Here is a 14,175-nt window from a genome sequence, read left to right as displayed (position 1 = left end):
CCAGTTAAATCTGTCAAGCTGGTGCCTTTTGTATTACACTTTTAAATCTTCACACTTTATGTTTCTCTGTAAGACTGAAGGCTTTAAATAACTGAAGAAGACTTTATTACCTATATAAAATACCTAATTCAGGTTTTATACCTACTATATACCTACTTACCTCTTATAATCTTGTCGCTGTATGAAAATGGTTTTATTTTTTATTTGATTGTTTCTTATCGTTACTATCTATACGGTCATTATTACTTTTAACACGACAGTCTATCATATTTTGTTTGCTTCCCTTGCCCGAGCCTTGACCTTACTCCATTTAACTACCAATATTTTAACCTAGGTACGTATAGTGCACCTATATATTATAACCTAAAGTTCGGGCACAAATAATTTAAACACGGTAATTTAAATAAAAATCTAAACCAATGTCAGTGTGCTACATCTTTTATTTGATCTATAAAAAATTGTAATCTATCCAATCCAATTTTATTTATACTGTGACAGGGTATTTCTTCAAGTCTTTTGATCCAGCGATTGACTTTCTTGTGTTTTTCAGTCGGAGGTATCAATAGCTGCAGAGTGCTAACTGTGGCGCCGCAGCATAGGTCGCACAACGACATCTGTTGGACAAATAATGAATATGTTATGATGGTAAATTTCTTGACCAAGTTGGGTACATACCAAAGCATCAACAAAGTTTTACTGAACAACTAACGAATCCCAGCGCTGTATTTCAAACTCAAGTCTGAAACGAAAATTAGGTATGACAAATCCAAACAAATATTACCAACTTTCTTGGTTAACTATAATCGCGGTATTGTTCAATAATATTGTTTAAATCAGTTAAAATTACTATTTGCTCTGCAATTGACTTGATGACGCACTAATTGTAATCAGTGAATCATGACTCTCGTCATATTTAGCATAAGTACTTACTTAAGTGCGAAGCGTCCGTAGTCGAGCGGGCCTCAGTGATCGTAACTGATCGCTGAGGTTAAGCAACAACTGACACGGTCAGCCATTGGATGGGTGACCAATTTCAAGTGGTGCTTTTCTGGACGCTTCCGTGCTTCGGACGGCACGTTAAACCGTGGGTCCCGGTTGCTGCTTCGGCAGCAGTCGTTAAGCCTAGTCAGAGGCCTTCGGGCGGCTTGAAAACATCTGACAGTCGGGTTGCCCACTTACCCGACAACTCTCTCAGCACAAGCTTGCTTGTGTTGGGGTCCACCAACCCGCACTTGGCCACCGTGGTGGACTAGGCCTAATCCCTTCCTTCATTGGAAGGAGACCCGTGCCCCAGCAGTGGGGACGTAATGGGTCGTGATGATGACTTACTTAAGTATATTCCTATTTTTCAAAGACAGATAGGTAACTGTTAAATTTGCCCTGTGTCCTTGGATGTTAAATATGTTGGAATATTTCCATCCCAACAAGCGTGGGAACTATGGTAATGACCCTCCAGTCCTGCAATAAAGTTTTCTATTGATGGGTTTTGTGTAAATAGGTAAGTACTTACTTACCTAACTATTTTCTCTCGCGCGATGGCAGAGTATATTTACTATTATTTACCTACCTACATGTATGGGAATTCTGTTATGTTATACCTTGTCGTAGGCCAGCCATTCGTGTTTACGAAGTTGATATTCTAAATAGTCCAGCGCCAATGTCCAATCCTTGACTAAGTTCGCATCTATTGACTCAGATCCAGCGAAGAAATTGCTCTGTAAACAAAGATATTGTGCTTAAAACGACGGTAACATTACTACCGTCATTATCAACCATCATGTTCCTACAGTGAGCAAAATATGTGATAAACTGATATTTATACATAACTTAAGTATGTGTATTAAGGGAAACAGTAATTTTGGAAAGATAACGCACTGAGCTATTAGTAGATATAGGTAGGTACCTAGTTACCTACCTTAGTAATGAAAATACCTCGAGTGACATAAAATGAACTTACATAGATAGTGCTATCAATATTGAACAAAGTAGAGCTGTTGAAAAACATCATTTGCTGGACTATGGGCCTGATGATGGGGTCGTCGGGGTACAATGTCTGGCCATCGCTGTTCTCACACAGGAACATGGCTATCGCATGGCTGTCAGTGATCACAGTGTCACCGACTTTGAGGGCTGGCACTTTCTGGAGAGGGTTTACCTGAAATGCAAAGAAAAGTGTCCTTTATTTTCTTTGAACCAATTAAAATTTCGCTTCTCAATCAGGTTTCAGAGTAAGTAGTTACAAACATACCTTCTTGAAAAAATCTTGTTTGTTTTCCTGTTTGAAAAGGTCAACCTTCTTGAATTTATACTGGATCCCGAGCAGATCGGCCGTCATCTGAACAAAGCGCACTGGCGGTGAGATGTCGTCCCCATATAATGTTATAGACTTGCATCTGAAACATACAAATTAACACAATTTATTGTATTCATTGGATATTTGATGTCAGATAGGCACAATGAGGTAGGTAGGTAAGTTGATAAACTTCAACATAACTCATGGAAGTTTTATGTAGGTACCTACCTAACTAAGTAGTAGCGTAGGATGCACCTATTAAGGTTTTAAAACTAGGTATAAGTAATCTAATAATTAATACTTTACCTTACTAGGTCTGTCGGCGAATTTCTAAACAGTAGCTTCCGCATCATGTTTCAGCAATTAAAATCGTGAGGACACTTTGACGCGACTAGAGTCGTGGAATAACTCAAGAATAACTGATGATTCACACGGCAGTAGCGACGACGGCATCGGCAGGGTCATGTAATCAAACTGCATTATGCGTCTGTTTATGTATGAACTCAAATCTGGAATTCATCCCACATGAAACTCTCAAACTATAAAGGTGATTTGGTATTCATACGCATTGATGGATCTAATGTTTACGGTACCTAAGAAGAATAGAATAATTAAGTAAATCGTGTTAGGTATTTTAGGTAGGTATACTTATGGGTACTTCTTTCATGAACTGCTTAAAAAAAGTTAGGTAGGTAAATTAAGATGTTTTTTGGTACTCCTACAAACCTACATAACCGTAAAAGGCCAAAAAAAATTATAACCTTACACCTAAAGTTACGAGTTATTTTTTTAGTTATGTACGTACGCAGTAGGTATTCTGAATGTGTCGAACGCGAGACTCGAGACGAGAACCTATGATAATAAAGAATACTTACCTACTAGACCTTCCATGCACGGTGCTTGAGTAGGTACTTTACCTAGACCTACGTTTGCAGGAATATACTGTTACTGTCTTTGATGAAGTAACTTTTAACGACCAATCATGTCCCCACTGCTGGGGCAGGGGGTCTCCTTTCAATAAAGAAAGGGTTTTAGGCCTAGTCACGCTGGCCTAGTGATATTTTTTTATGATTTTCTTTATTTTATTTTTGGAGTGTGGTGCTGGAAACCGACTTTGCCTTGTTAAAACTGAATAGTCTACTAACTACAGTAGTCGAAATAACTATAGGCCCGTTTGGACAGCTACACAAATTTGCTATTTACTCTTGATTTACTTGATGAAATACATAAAAAGATACATAATCTGGCTTATTATTTAACGGCCGAAACCCGAAAGAAAAAAGAACTTTTAAAACACCAAAAGTTACTTATTATTGTTTAAGTAGATTTTTTATGATTTCGGTTTGACACCAGCTGTCATCCCATACATTTTGGAGCTGTCCAAACGGACCTATTATATTTCGACGACTGTAACTAAGATTATTTTCATACATTATTTATTTATATTAAGGTTTTTTTTTCATAGGTAAAAAATATTAACTATTACTACCCCCAGAAAATATTTTAAGCATCACCTTTTGTACACTATACAAACTTTTCCTGGTTACGATCGAACTGACTATGGAGAAATTGGAGCTTAAAGTGCCATCTGAAATTAGCTTTGTTTTGCTGCCCATTAACAGATAAGGCATTATCTTTATACAAGTATGTAAACGTAATCCACATATCTGTCGTGTGTTCCAGGGGGCGAGCGCAACGCGTATATATTATATATTGTACATATACATATATTACTAAATTTTTGTTAATAAATAAATAAAATACTAATAAAATAAAATCTTTAGAACTTTGTTGATAACATCTAAGGGGCCGTCCATTAATCACGTGAGGCTCAAATGGGGGGGGAGGGGGTACTGAAAACCTCACGAAACATCACGAGGGGGGAGGGGGGGTTCTCGTTAGACATCACGTGTATTAACCCTTTACTTCATACGAAGCCATAAATGGCTCTTGGAATTTAACATTTTATTCTACCCCAACCAAAAAAAATATTTAAAAAATGATATCGCTATACTTTTAGTCACTTCTTTGTTTATTTAAACATATTTTTTTTGTCCATGGTATGTGTCATCTGCGAATAAAATCGCACCTTATCCCAGGTGCAATGATTGCTTTCTGTGAATGTGATTTTTCTGAAACTTTGAAATTCTGCAAAAAATATAAAAAGTACGTTGTCGGTAGTAAAAAAAATGTTTTCCTTTTGTGCATACCTTATATTTTCTGGAACTTTTCAATTAATTAATTATTATTAGTTTTATATATCTTATTTTCTCAATTATCTGAGAAAGCCATTTCTGGCTTCCTATGCGTTGAGGCTATAATATTTATGCCAGAAATGGCTTCCTATGCACTCGTACATACTTACTAGATTTTTAACCTATCTTTTCAGAACAAATACTTCGCTTATTAATACCTAAAAAAATACAATACCTGATGTTGACTCCTTACGTAATTTCACTAATGACTTATTTTACAAATTTTAAAATTTACTAATTCACTAAATTTACTTGTATTATTTAAAAATATATATATGTTCTGATTTAATAATAATTTGTCACTGATAAATTGCTGATCCGAAAAAAGAGCTATAATAAAGCAATTCAGGAATTGTGATAGTATTTATTTGCCTCCTGCAGTAGTCCAGCTACCATATCCCAGGATAGATGGCAAGGGAGACTCCTCAATGTTATCAAATGCTAGCAGAACAGACATTCTTACAGGTAGACACGAATCTCCTGGACCATCCCAAAAAAACGTTAAACTGTACCTGTAGAGGTGAAGACCTGCTTTAGCTGTGTTTGAATTTGATAGAAACAAACAGAATTAACCATTTTTCAATCCAATTATGAAAAGTTTATAGTTTTGGTATGTCTAATCAGAAAATTAATTATATGAAATATTTTCAGAAAAACTGATATCTGTCTATGTAGTGCATAGGAAGCCATAAATGGCATAGATATACCAAGTACCAGTGCATACGAAGCCATTTCTGGCTCCTAATTTTTTTTTCTAAAATAAAGTAGGTAAATTTTTTTTTTACTTAAAAATGTTGTTATTATCCCTTATTAAACGATATTCAAGTACAAAATATTTTTTATCTCAATCCCTTCATAATTCATGCAGTAGAGGGTTAATTTTTTGTCATAAATTAGGTATTTCTAAACCGATATTTTAGACGGCGCAAAAATTTTAACGATTTGTAGTATGACCAATTTTTTTTCTAGTCGAAAATTGCCTTTACATAGACTTCCAAAAAAATACACGTGATCCAGGGGGGGGAGGGGGGGTTGGTCCCAAACCTCACCAAATATCACCAGGGGGGAGGGGGGGCTCAAAAAATGAGAAAAACGACCTCACGTGATTAATGGACGGCCCCTAATGAGCTAACTACTTTTTTAGTAATTTAATTTAAAACATATTTTTTATTTCTATTCTATTCTGTGTGGGGGTGTCAGTACCTGCACCTGGCTCTCTCGAATGGAACCTTTGTGCATATCCCCAAGGTCTAAACTGCCTTCCTAAGCTTGGACCATTGCCCACCACGCTGGTCCACTGCGGGTTGGTGGGTTCACATATCTAGATGTGCTAAATCTAGATATGCAGGTTTCCTCACGATGTTTTCCTTCACCGTAAGAGCGATGGTATACATTGTACTTAAATTCAGAAAAGAACTCATTGGTACATGTCAGCGCCGGGATTCGAACCCGCATCTCTGGCGTGAGAAGCGAGCGCTTACCCGACTGAGCTACCACCGCTCCTCGCTATTTTTTATTTTATTTCTGCTCCTCAGTAATGAAACTGTTTACTGGCTATATGTATGACCTATTTAGAAAAGCCACCCTGTATTATTTAATTTATGGTTGTTTCTATACATTTATTTTTTATAATCGAAAATATATCTAAAAACATCACTATGTAATCGTAAGTCGAAAAAAAAACTACTGTCATTCAATCTGTCAATTGTCATCGAGGATTGGAATTTCGAGGTGCGGGGGGAGGAAACAGAAGAAAATGAAACGAGACGAGAGAGGTGAACCGTGCATTCATCGCTATTTAATTATGTAGATTATCAAACTTTATAGTCCCCATTGTTCAGACCCGAAGTTCACACGCAAAGTATAAAAAGTTTACCATCGAAATTCCCACGGGGGCGGCGATGCCCGAAGAAAGTTGTCAGTCGCGTGTGTTGTGTTTATAGTGAAGTTCATGTTTTGTGCCCAGACTCGTCAAGTCATCATACGAGACTCGCTCATTCATACGTGCCAAAACACAATTAAGTGCGACTGTTACGATTACGCCAACGTAATCCATCCGCAGTGTCGTCTCGCGACGATAGGAACAATTTGGAAAGCGTAATCCGAGATCTCGCTCGGTGATTCGTGAAAGCGTCTCGCTCGGCGATGGCGGGGTTCCAGGCGCGCGACACGATGCCCAAGCTGGGCCACGTGACGGACCTGCGCGAGCAGTGGCTGGTGCGCGCGGACGGGGCGCTGGCGCACCGCCTGCAGGACCGCGAGATCTCTTCGCGCCTGTGCGAGAACCGCTGCCGCAACCAGCAGATCCGCGAGGACTTCCCCGTGGCGCTGGGCGAGCAGCAGCAGCTGGAGAGCGAGGCGCGCGGCCGCGAGCGCGCGCGGCGCCGCCAGGCCGAGCGCGACGCCGACATCGCGCGCCAGATGGCCGAGATCCACCTGCGCCGCCAGCGCGCCGCCGCCGCCGCGCGCCCGCTGCAGCCCGGCCCCTCGCGCGCGCCGCCCCCCGCGCCCGCCCCCGCTCCCGTGCTGCCCGACATCAGCCCCGACGAGCTGGGCCTGTCCCCTGCTGAGGTGGAGGAGATGCGGCGGCGGCTGTGGCAGGAGGAGCGCGACGCGCGCCTGGCCCGCGAGCTGAGCCACGCGGACGGCGGCGACGCGCTGCTGGCGGCCGACATGCGCTGCGCTGTGGAGGCGCAGGACGGGGAGCTCGCCCGCCTCCTCCAGGAGAGAGAGTACAAAAAGTTGCAAAGAGCCAAAGAGAAAGCGAAACAGAAGGCTCTACTGAAAAAGCAGCAAAGGCTGTCTCAGCAGCAGAGCGAGGGGCAGGCGGGGGAGTCTCAGAGCTCACAGGCACAGCTGCTTGATGCATACAGCAATCCACAGGACCTTATTCGAGAAACAAATGGCATGAGACTCTGCAAGTCTGTTGATTCAGACTTGAACTATGTTGAACCTTTTGAAAAGGAACAAATTCAGTCAAAAGCCAGTGCCTTACAGTCTAAAGAAATATCAAAACAATATTATAACAGTGACAGTTTCACCAGGAGGACTGATGTAGGAGGGTGCGAGCTCGGCTGCTCATGGTCCGTATCACATGATGATACGGACCATGAGCAGCCGAGCTCGCACAGCGTGGCGGCCATGCAGCACCGACAGCCGCCGCCGCCGCCCGCCGCCAACAAGAAGCCTCGATTCCCTGACCCTGTCAGCATCCGGCCCGCATCTCACTACCCCACAGACCAGGCTGATACCGGTCCCCCTGGAGTGCCGCACCCCGGCATGTCCCACAGCTACAGTGACAACAACAATGTGTACACCTCCACCTTCCCCCCTGACTACAGCTCCACCTCTCAGAGCCGCGGCCACGACTGCAGCGACCCCTCCAAAAGACTGTCAGTCATATCTGACATCACAGCTGAAGCCCTCAACAAGAAGAAAAACAAACAAGAACAGGTGCACAAGAAAAGAAAGGGATGCAAGATTCAATAACTTATCATCTGTGCCTTACACTATCTTTAACTTGATTTGATATTAATTTGTTAAATTATGTAAGATTTGGCAACTTTCCAATGAGGTGGCAATCAATCATACTAGAAGAGTGTTTAATTAACTGAACTAGTTTATTTTTATTTTATAAATGTATCTTTAGATGTTTTTATAGATACTTACTTTATATTTTTATTTGGTAATAATTGCAGCTGCAAGAAACCAATGAGCCATTTTATGTTTTGATAAGTCACTTTTTATTACACATAAGAGTATTTTTAAGTTGCAAACATACATTCCTGTATGTGATTATTATGATTGATATTATTTATCTTGATTGGTGGTGATTAAGTTGACTCTTCCAGACATGACTAATGTGATTGATGATGTTAATGATGTGATGCTGACTTAAAAAGCTCAAAAGTCCTGGGTCATATAGTATAGTTCTGCTTTCTTGGAAAGCAATAATATATGAATCTCTTTCACTGAAATAATCTCTTTTCCACTTCAAGACTGATTTTGAACTTTTCAAATTTATTTTGTTGAACTCAATAAATACTTTCCATTATTATAAGTAATAATATTCAACATTGGTGCTCTCAATTCCACTATCAAAGTATCTACATTGATAATGTAATTAGGTAAGTAGCTTTAGCTGGCTTAGCAGTTAGCACCTAGAAGAGTTTACATTTACATAAAAAACTAAAGTCTATTTAAGAACCAACTTTCTCTAAACTTGAATTTAAAATAACTAGTGCATAAGTATAATTAAATTAGAGACTACTTTATAAGCTTTAATTGCAATTAACGGCCTTAAGGGAACTGAACCAAACTTGAATTATTTATAAACATTTTACAATTAAATATGTATGTACCTACCTAGGTAATTAATATTTTTATAAGTAAACTCCAGTCAAAGCGACTTGTTTCTCTCTATATTCGAATTTGAATAAAAACTATTGTTGTAATATGAAAGTTCTTGTATTTTTTCACGTTCACATCCTAAACTTGTAAAATCATCATCCACATTATGTAAGCAGTAAGCAGCAGTTTGTATGGCTCTGACTAGGTCAATGAATGCGTAATGTTGCGTGACTATTACCTACCTATGCCTATGATGATAAATAGATAACTACATTATTTTTTTATAACTTAAAGCCAGGGTTGTGATAGGTGGACAAGGTGGATGATCTACGAGTTGAGATAGTCGCAATAAACAATAGTAAGTTCGATGTAGGTAGTAAAATGGTAAAACTAGTAGTAGGCACTCATTCATTGAATACCTACTTGATGTGGTACATACAACCCCTTGCACATCTACCTATTACGTAGTACTTAATACGTCCATGCCTACTAACTATACAAACTTGTTATTCATCCATGTGTTGTCTATAGCTAGTTATACAGTTGATTGCTACGTATCTTGTAGCTTCACTTGAACATTCCAGTCAAGAATACTAAACGACCTTGAACGGTCTCACATCGCTCATGTTACGTGTAGACTGTCAATCAGATATCATAGGATAACTTAAATTTCTATTTTATAAGAACTTTAATATAAACCCTCGCTGCTCATAGTTCAGTTTGAGCTTGAAAATTGGTAATAATATATTCCATCACAGCCTAATATGGAGTACTTAGGTACTTACATCGGAATCGTTTAATGCAGGTATGATTTGTACCAACATAACACCTATCTTAATGGTCTGCTATGGCTATAGTGCAGTCATCATACCACTATAGGACAAAATAACTATATCGACATACCTAGTTATAAGTAAGGTACTTACACTAACGTAGGTACCTAGATAAGTATGGTACCTATGTATGCCGGTGCTTGTGCCGCATTTACTGAAGCTATTTTTATAAAGTTATTGGTACATGCATACTTACATACAATATTATGTAAAGTACCTATACATATTGAACTGAATACATGGTAGTCCATCCAAGCATCATCTGCTTAGTAAAATTTTATTCGTACACATAGGACTTTGTGATTGTTGATTTGAATAATCTCTACGGTATATGGACTGAGGGTAACTTAATACTTACTTATTCTCTTCTACTATTACCTCGTCTGCTCCAGTTTACCACTATTGCTGATTGAGGTACACAGGGTATAATGGAGCTCCTTGGGTAAGCCCTAGGTCCAGCAGTGGAAGTATGTCAGCGCATGAATCATGATGGTGCATAATATTTATAATTACTTATTGTAGTATAACTATTTGTGATGATGCATAAGCACAACAAAAGAAAATCTACTTCAATACTGCCTAAATAACTACTAGAGCCATCTAGTGGTGAAAAATAGAAGTATAGCAGACTACTATTTGTAATGGTGATGAACCTACGAATGAAAACTACTATTACTCACTTCAATGGCTATGCAAGTAAGCATACCGTCAGTAAGTAACTTATGGTTTCTAGCCCTATCAGATTTCCATTCAAAATTAACCATCGATTATGAATTTATTACACAATAGTTTCCGGTTAAGGTTTTTGAAAGTACTTCACTATGATTCGTTGTATCGTGGAGGGCATCAATCTGCTAACTACAATATTTTTGTTGATAAATTCTGAACATTTTGGAAGGTGTTTTCTGGGGGAGGCTTCTGTTGAGAATCTAACAAGATGAATGGAACTGTAAGCAGTAGTAATAAGACAAGAGTAAAAATTTTAAATTGACTATATTCATCACCACATAAACAATTAGGTAATAAATACAAAAATATGACACTCAGCTGTTCCTAGGGTGTCCATAGACAAATTCAGGTCGCCGCCATTTTTCTAGACTATTTAACGTTGTAGAGCGCAATTCACTGGGATCCTAGAGGGGTAGGCAAAGCGGTGCGGGGAGGGTAACTGCCGTCGGTAGACTGTTGAAGGTACGGAGGAACTGCACAAAAGCTGAGTATATTCAAATATTCACTATTACGACAAGGTGCGTTCTGAATCTGGCTTGAATAACAATTTACCCACGAAATCATCATTATCACTTTACAAAATAAGTAAAAATAACCTCTATACCCTGTTACCCCCCCTCACCGCAACCGTACCACAAAAACATTCCCATTTTGATCTATAATTATGATAGACCACATTATTTACAATCAAGAATAGCAAATTGTGATGGCTTCTATATTTATAGTGCAAATGAATGATGTGTCTGTGTTTGTCTATTCATTATTCTTGATGGTAAACGCTCGCGCACCATCCAGCAGGTAAGTTAAACTTATAACACGCTGATGATATTAATTTTGTGATCACAAAAATATAATATGTAGTCAGGATATTCTCACAAAGAATTTTCAATCACCGTGGCGCTTCGCAAGCCACCGTTAATAGAGAATCGTAAAAACGGCAATATATAATTTAAAATTGGATCTTGCTATCTAGGGTTAAGTATTTGTTATTTAGCTAGATTGGCGGCTTGCTTCTTCGCTTTGACCAGTTCGACGAGTTCCTTGTAGCGCTTCATGCAGTCCTTCTTGGTCCGCTGCGGCAGGCAGTCGGCGATCTTGTCCCAGCGCTCGGGGGTGCTCGCCGGGAACGTCTTCATCGCCTGCTCCAGCAGCTCCTGCTCAGTTTTCGTCCACTCCTTCGGTACCTCTTTGTCCTTTTCTTTCTCTTTCTCCTTCTCCTTCTCCGCCTTGACTTCCTTAGACACGTCGCCGTTCATCTTGGGCTTGGCTGTGCCGTTGACTAACTTCTTCTCCTTCTGTACCGGGTCGTTCTTGGATATGCTGTCGTCGTCGACGGTGGCGGCCGTCTTCTTGTTCTCCTTCTCGAATTGGTTGAACGCTTCTTCGTTGGCGGCTTTCTTGAGGTTGCTCTTAGAGAAGTCAGTGTTTTGCAGATCTTTTGCCTTGTTGAGGACGTCTTTGGCGTTGAAGCGGCGGTCGTCGGTGAAGGTCCCGTGTTGGTTTAAGAAGTTTGCTACCACTTCCCACCGCTGGTTGGTCCCGGCCGGGAACAGGTTGACGGCCTTGATGAGCAGTTGCGTCATCTCCGACGACCACTCCATGGGCGCGCGCAGCGCTGCTTCCCGCTTCGCTTTGTGATCATCTACTTTCTTGTTGTCAAACAATGCTCTTCTCTCCTCTTCTAATTTCTCTTCAGTTTCTTTCATAGTTTTCACAAATGCACTTCTGCCATTGGCCTCTAATTTTTTGATGAAGTCCTGTAGTTCTCCGACCTTCATGGCTTCACAGATCTTCTCTACGGCGGCCATGTGTGCGACATTTTCGTTATCATTTTGAGCGTAGAAGTTGTTGGACTTGCACAGGTCTCGGAAGGCCTTGCGTTCCTTGCGGAGGATCTTCTTGACTTGTTCCCGCTCGGCGCGCGCCGCCTCTATCCGCGCTCGCTCTGCCTCGTCGGCCTTCTGTTTCGCGAGCTGAGCTTCTTTGATTAGTCTATCTTCTTCTGCTTTCTTTGCTTGTACAGCATTCTGAAAATGAACAGTATTCATGTCAATAATAAAGAAATGAAAAGAGTCAAGTGACATTGCAATGAAATGTGCACATCTACATTGGAAATGGTATATGCTTATATAGCAAGGAAGTTTCGGGAATATGAAAAGCATTTCCACCAAGGTTTCATTTCATTCAGTCAAGCCCTTGAGTAAAAATTATGTACATTATAACAGAGGTCTGGATTCTGGAAGAAATTTCTTTTAGTGATAAAACCACCTTCTGTACCTATATGTTGGAATTAAAACTGTATTTGTTTTGTGTACTATTAAAGAATATCTATCAAACAAGTAAAAAGAAAAAGGTGGAAAAAAGCAACAATTGAACATAAATAGGAGAAGAAAGAAAGAAATACTATAGTTACATAGCTGAAGTGAAGATAAAAGTTGTTTTTAAAATTAAAACAAGGTATACTTGTGTAGAAGTATCCTGTTGATCATAAATATATTTTTGTGATTTCATTGAAGTATTTGCAATATTTGTTTGTTTTTATAAAGTTTATTTACATAATTTACTATATAATTTATGTAATATTTACCAGTTTGGCCATCTTAGCTGCTAATTTTTTGTCTTTGTCCTCTTGTTTAAAGCGCTGAATTCTGGGATCATTTGAGTATGCGAGATCCACAAGAGTCCTGATGCGGGCCATCTCTTCTTTCTTTAGCTTGGCTCGGGCAGCTTTGTTCTGTTTCTCTATCCAGCGGCGCTCCTCGCGGTCCGCCCCCTTCTCCTTCTCCTCCTCGTCCATGTACGAGAACTCGCGCCAGGAGTCAAACTCATACCAGAACGCGTAAAACCTCTCAACCTGCTCCCGTGTACTATCATCATCTCCTAGTAAAGGCACATTTCGTTTCTCCGACCAGCGGGCATTCTGTTGGAAGTATTTAGCGAAGGCCTTGAAGAAGCCCTCCTTCTTGATCTCGCCCTGAGTGGGGATGGCGTCGTCGAACTCGGGGTCCACGGAGTCGTAGGAGCGGCGCTTGAGCGGCGTGCCCAGGATCTCGTAGGCCTTGGTGATGCAGGTGAAGTAGTCGTCGTCGCTGCGCACGTCCTCGCCCTGCGCCTTGCGCTTGTCCGGGTGGTGCTTGAGCACCTTCTGTCGGTAGGCGCGCTTGATGTCGTCGTCGGTGGCCTTGTAGCGCAGCGCCTTGATGCCCAGCACGGCATAGTGGTCCTGCTGCTTCCACTCCTTGGGCTCGAGGCTGCGCAGGTACTCCACGTTGTCCTCGAAGATCACCTCCTCAGCCTTTTCGTCGGACTCTGACGTTTGAAACAATGCGTCTTCCCCGTGACATTTTATGTTGTAATACCGCAGGAACGCGGCTCCCACGCATTCTACCTTCTTGTGGACGAAAGCTGTCGGTATTGCCACCACTCTGGTGGTGCCACTTGAATCTCCTTCACTCATTTTGGCAATTTTATAAGCAGAAAATATGGTTTCGCTAAGAACATAACCTATACGTCTTGGTAACACCTGCCGTACACATCCAATTCACTAATTTCATTAAAACTTTACACCACATACGACTGGAATTGTTTTTGTACAGTCGTATTATTTTACATACAAGTAAACTACCACATATTTAAGTATAAAATTGCAAAATTGGAAATGGAGAGACAATAGACGTCGCGCAAGGTCGCTTAAACGTCATATGGACATGCTGCC

The 14,175-nt window shown here is 40.5% G+C and overlaps 3 protein-coding genes across 5 annotated transcripts; 1 reads left to right on the top strand and 2 right to left on the bottom strand.

Moving 5' to 3' along the window:
- Nucleotides 1-420: 420 nt before the first annotated feature.
- LOC105384035 (glutathione S-transferase 1-like) lies at nt 421-3,553 on the bottom strand. 3 transcript variants are annotated; one of them, XM_048627540.1, is made up of 6 exons: nt 3,169-3,552; nt 2,600-2,886; nt 2,249-2,393; nt 1,958-2,155; nt 1,599-1,715; nt 421-614 (listed from the first exon to the last, which is right to left on the bottom strand). In XM_048627540.1, exons 2-6 carry the CDS (start codon nt 2,644-2,646, stop codon nt 423-425), a joined length of 699 nt encoding a protein of 232 aa, XP_048483497.1. In that variant the 5' UTR covers nt 2,647-2,886; nt 3,169-3,552; the 3' UTR covers nt 421-422.
- A 2,684-nt stretch (nt 3,554-6,237) lies between these two features.
- Nucleotides 6,238-9,009, top strand: LOC119690611 (coiled-coil domain-containing protein 50). The gene has a single exon (XM_038106269.2). It carries the CDS (start codon nt 6,694-6,696, stop codon nt 8,035-8,037), a length of 1,344 nt encoding a protein of 447 aa, XP_037962197.2. The 5' UTR covers nt 6,238-6,693; the 3' UTR covers nt 8,038-9,009.
- A 1,696-nt stretch (nt 9,010-10,705) lies between these two features.
- Nucleotides 10,706-14,171, bottom strand: LOC105384054 (dnaJ homolog subfamily C member 2). Its single transcript, XM_011554215.3, has 2 exons — nt 13,048-14,171; nt 10,706-12,487 (listed from the first exon to the last, which is right to left on the bottom strand). Exons 1-2 carry the CDS (start codon nt 13,915-13,917, stop codon nt 11,447-11,449), a joined length of 1,911 nt encoding a protein of 636 aa, XP_011552517.3. The 5' UTR covers nt 13,918-14,171; the 3' UTR covers nt 10,706-11,446.
- Nucleotides 14,172-14,175: the final 4 nt, after the last annotated feature.

The sequence above is a fragment of the Plutella xylostella genome, chromosome 19 (genome assembly GCF_932276165.1).
Source record: "Plutella xylostella chromosome 19, ilPluXylo3.1, whole genome shotgun sequence".
In the NCBI taxonomy this organism is placed as follows: domain Eukaryota; kingdom Metazoa; phylum Arthropoda; class Insecta; order Lepidoptera; family Plutellidae; genus Plutella; species Plutella xylostella.
The sequence above is the reverse complement of the archived record's forward strand: the minus strand, read 5'-3'. Positions and strand labels throughout refer to the sequence as shown.